This window comes from Macadamia integrifolia, chromosome 10 (assembly GCF_013358625.1).
Source record: "Macadamia integrifolia cultivar HAES 741 chromosome 10, SCU_Mint_v3, whole genome shotgun sequence".
NCBI lineage: Eukaryota > Viridiplantae > Streptophyta > Magnoliopsida > Proteales > Proteaceae > Macadamia > Macadamia integrifolia.
This window is the reverse complement of record NC_056566.1, coordinates 21,158,501-21,162,944: the sequence shown is the minus strand read 5'-3', so window position 1 is coordinate 21,162,944 and position 4,444 is coordinate 21,158,501. Positions and strand designations below refer to the sequence as shown.

Below are 4,444 nucleotides of genomic sequence, written 5' to 3'. Positions count from 1 at the left end.
ACTATGCCCTCTCCTCTCCTCTAGTCTCCTTTTGACTTTGGTTTTCGAAATTGGGTAATTTGAAGACAAACCCGGCCAAACCGCCACTTCACTTCCAGACGAGAACCTCTTTTCATATTTCCCTCTATAAAGATAAACTAAAGTGAGTGAGATATGCTTACGTATTATTTTGCCACGTGGAAGGGTCACCTGGGCTCCTAGTTTTTATTTAATTTTACAGAAATGCCACTATAAGAAGACGGAAGCAACTGCTTTGACTTAATGGGTACTACCTAGTTTCCCTTTCTGAGATCTCAGGACAAAGAGGGGTAAAAATGGAAATTCATGCTGCCTACCTTTGCCGTTAGAAATCACTATCTTGCCGTCACTGTTATTGAAATTAATTAGCTAATAAGGTAGCTAGAGCTAGTAGCTACTGTTTAGCTGTGGACGTGGCTGATGACTTGACGTGGACTTTGAGACTTCATGTATAACGGCTTCCGTCAGTCGGCTTAAAGGTTCCGTCCGTCCTTCCCTATAAATATGGGCTCTTGTATCTCTCTCTCTCTCTCTTCTCTCTGTGTGACTTGTCAACAGTTCAGTTCAGAATTTCAGATTCCACATCACACCATCCCTGGCCTCCTTCCTTCTCTCTCTCTCTCTCTCTCTCTCTCTCACACTCTGGACTGGACTGTGGGAGTGAGCTTTTAATGGGAGGTTGAGTAAGGAACAAGGAAGCTTTGTTGTTGTGTTTGTTTCTCCTTCATTTCTGCTACTTGTTTTTATACTTTTATACTGTCTGGAATGGGGAAGAGAGATCAGAAAGACAAAGATACGGAGAAGGTTGACGCCGTTCTTGATCTGCTAAAGAAACAAGCTCCGCTTACAGTCAAACAGGTGAGATTTATTATGTTTTCAAATTTACTGAGTTCTTGATCTTACTCTTCTCTGTTTCAGTACAATGGAGTTTGAGTTTTATAGTTTGAAGCTTCAGAATCTTCAGAATCTGAGCTTCTGTTGCAGATCAATGAGAAAGTGAGAGCTCTGTTTGATGAATTCATCGTGAATGATTTGTTTTTCCTGTAGGAGAAGTTTTGCGATTATGCTTGTGTGGAACGGTTTCTGAAGGCAAAAGGAGATGGTGTGAAGAAGGCGGCGAAGCATTTAAGAGCATGTCTATCTTGGAGAGAGAGCATCGGAACTGGTATAGTTTCATCGTCGTCTTCACTTTTTTCTTATCATGAAATGCGGAAAGAATTAGTTCAAAACTCCGCCATTTGAATCCTCTGTTGTTCTCTATCGCTTTCGTTCTTTTTTCCTTTCTCTTTCTTACTTTTTGAATCGGTATTTTTGCTTTTCTTTTCCTCTACTCTTACCTTTCCGTCCTCCATGAACGAGCCGTTAGGGGAGGGGGAAGAGAGACAAATTCAAGGAAACTAACATTCTTTCTTCGTTCTTTTTCTCTGTTTCCTACTTTTGTTCTTGGGGACAGAGTATTTGATTGCAGATGAGTTTTCTGCCGAGCTCGCCGAAGGCTTCGCATACGTTGCCGGTCATGATGATGATTCTAGGCCTGTTGTGGTAATTAATCTCTCTCTCTCTCTCTAGCTCATATTTTCTCTTACAGAGAGATCAATTCAGAAGAAATCACCCGAAAATAAGTATTATATTTTTCCTTTTACAGGTTCTCCGTATTAAGCAAGATTACCAGAAGTTCCACTCGCAGAAACTGTAAGTAGTTTTAAATTTCAACTGTTCATGCATTTTTTCAAGAGGAATGCAGTTTAACACTCAAGTTTTTTTCCTCTTTAGGTACATCCGTTTACTGGTTTTCACACTTGAAGTGGCCATTGGATCCATGCCTAAAAACATCGAACAGTTCGTCATCCTCTTCGATGCAAGTAAGTCTCCTCTGTTCTGCTCCGTTCGTAACAAATGCTTTTCAATGATCAATTTTTTTTTTCTTTAAATTTCTCTTGTAATCTGTTTACTCCTTCTGTCAAAAAGATCAATCAATCACTCCTTCATAATGAAAAGTCCAGATTTATACAGTAACATTCTTTGCTGAAAACCTTGGTTATTAAATTACCCATAATTATACCTCAGAATTGCCTCCTTCCCGGTACAAACGAATCACGCAAGCGAGGATCATTATCAGATTCTCGCTCTCGTGTCGCGGCTCATTAATAGTTAATGTGGAGGGTATGCAGATATTGCAGAGTTGGGGTAAGAATTTGTCGGTGAACCGGCACGCTCTGAAGTTCTTGGAGTTCAGAGAGTGCCGGGAATGACCGTGAGATGTCTCCGTCGTAGTCGGAGATTGTAGGGGGTAAAGCTGGAATTTGAATTGTTCGAGAAATGGTCAACCGGTTGTTCTGATTGTGAATAGTTTCTGAAATTTCCAGAGGGTAAAAAGAGATTTCTGGATGAGATTTCTTACTTCTTAACGAATTCTCCCAAGCATGGTAATGCGGGGAGAGAGGGTAAAGGAGGAAAGAGTGCCATTAATTATTATTAATTATTGATATGTAACGCGTGCGATTGCAGGCTTTTTCAGATCAGCTTCGGCTTTTATGAATTTACTACTGGCATCTCTGAAGATATCATCGGAATACTACCCCGGACGGCTTCACAAGGCCTTCGTCATCGACCCTCCCTCCCTTTTCTCTTACCTCTGGAAGGTAATCAATTTCCTAATCTCGAGGGCAACTTCCCTCTTATCCTCTACGTTTGTAGGGGTGTATCAGTTATTTCCGTTTCTGATGATGTGTAGTACTGTTCAGGGGGTTCGTCCGTTCGTTGAACTATCTCCGGTGACGATGGTGGTGTCTTCGCTCGACTATGAAGATTCGTTGGAATATGATGACTTCTCAGCCTTCCCAAGAGCTTCTTCACTGCGGTTCGACCCTGCATCGATTCCATCAACGGGGAAGATCGGAGCTTCGTCCTCCACCCGCTTCTCCTTCACCGTCTCTCACAACTTCGACTCTCTCAAGCCTTGGTACCTAAGTTTAACAGACACGTCAGCATCCAAGGTAGGACCCACCAGTCCATCACGATCCCTCATGGGTCCTGCACTCATTTCCCCACTCAACGCCCGTTCATTCTCCTTCGCATCACCGGCCACCAGGACTCCACGTTGCAGCACCCCTGGCCCTGGACCCACCAAGAAGAATCAAACCAGTACCCCTGGGCCCACCAGCAATCCGAGGACGCCGAGACCATCTTTCCTGCAATCACCAGCCATGTTCTTTAGGAAGGAGAAGGATTACCACGTGAGCAAGACGGAGAAGAGCCGTGAGTCGTTCGTTCCTTTCTTGAGGTTCTACAGGAGGCCATACGATGAGATTGTTTACAGGTCAAAGATGAAACCACCACTAGGTGGACTCATCTCCATCGTCTCTCCACAAATCAAGCGTCGCCACATGTCACAATCGCAGAGGTTCTAAACACCAAAAAGTACATAAATTTTAGTATACTACTAATTATATAATGACCAAATAATTTCTAGTGTTAATAGTATCTTATTCCTCTTTAAGATCAGAAGGAAAAAAGGGAAAAACAGAGACGACGTACTAAGCGGGATGTGAAATGGTGTGCATGTTGTCTCAATTTTGAGCGTTGTTGTGTTTTCTCTCTCTCTCTAGACGCCTTAAGGTGAGAGAGAGAGAGAGAGTCAGAAGTCTACGTTTCGGGGTTTGGAGGAGAGTTTGAGGTATTGGAAAAGCGATAGCGTGGTCGGGACGATGAACATTGGCATCGGAAATCATTTGTTAGACCAGGAAAGGAAAAATCTATGTTTGGTTTAATCAAATTTGTTTTGATGTTTTTGACTTTTGTGAAGATTGGATTTTTGGGGAATCTCTAGAACCTTTTTTTTTTTTTGTTAACTTGTTAATAATGGAAGTCTGAAAGCCCTACGGTTTAACTGTTATCGAGATAGAAGTTTTTTGTTAACTTCACCTGCATTTCTTTTTTTTTTCCTTTTTCAATTCAAGTCCACTATTCCCACTAACATGTGTGGTGTTTTGTTTGTAATTTGAAAAGTCAAAATAGTTTGGAAATTGAAACTGTTATACAATACACGCACATACGCGTTGGGGATTTTGAAGTCTTCTGTTTCTCTTTTAGGGTCCGAGTCCGACTGCTTGACTCTCCCTCTAATGGATACTTAGGGCCCGTTTGGTATTATTTCTGTTTCAGAAACGTCGTTTCGTGTAAAAAACGAAAATTTCAATTTCTGTGTCAAAATGCAGTTTTTAAACGAAAAAATTGTGTTTCAAAATTTCAGATTTTTATCGAGATTTTTTATTTTTTATTTATTTTTTATTTTTTTTTTGTAAAATGGAACGAAACTGGGAAGACGGAACTCCAAATGGAGTTCTGTCCAATCTCGTTTTTTCAGTTTTTTTTTTTCACTTTTTGTTCCAAAAAAACAGAAACAGACCATAAGTGCATCAAACAG

The 4,444-nt window shown here is 41.1% G+C and overlaps 1 protein-coding gene across 1 annotated transcript; it reads left to right on the top strand.

Moving 5' to 3' along the window:
• Positions 1 to 571: 571 nt before the first annotated feature.
• Positions 572 to 4,068, top strand: LOC122091209 (phosphatidylinositol transfer protein 3-like). Its single transcript, XM_042661056.1, has 7 exons — positions 572 to 876; positions 1,066 to 1,183; positions 1,472 to 1,560; positions 1,664 to 1,710; positions 1,792 to 1,880; positions 2,527 to 2,660; positions 2,763 to 4,068. The coding sequence occupies exons 1-7, from the start codon at positions 784 to 786 to the stop codon at positions 3,426 to 3,428; spliced, it is 1,236 nt and encodes a 411-aa protein (XP_042516990.1). The 5' UTR covers positions 572 to 783; the 3' UTR covers positions 3,429 to 4,068.
• The last annotated feature ends 376 nt before the right edge of the window (positions 4,069 to 4,444 follow it).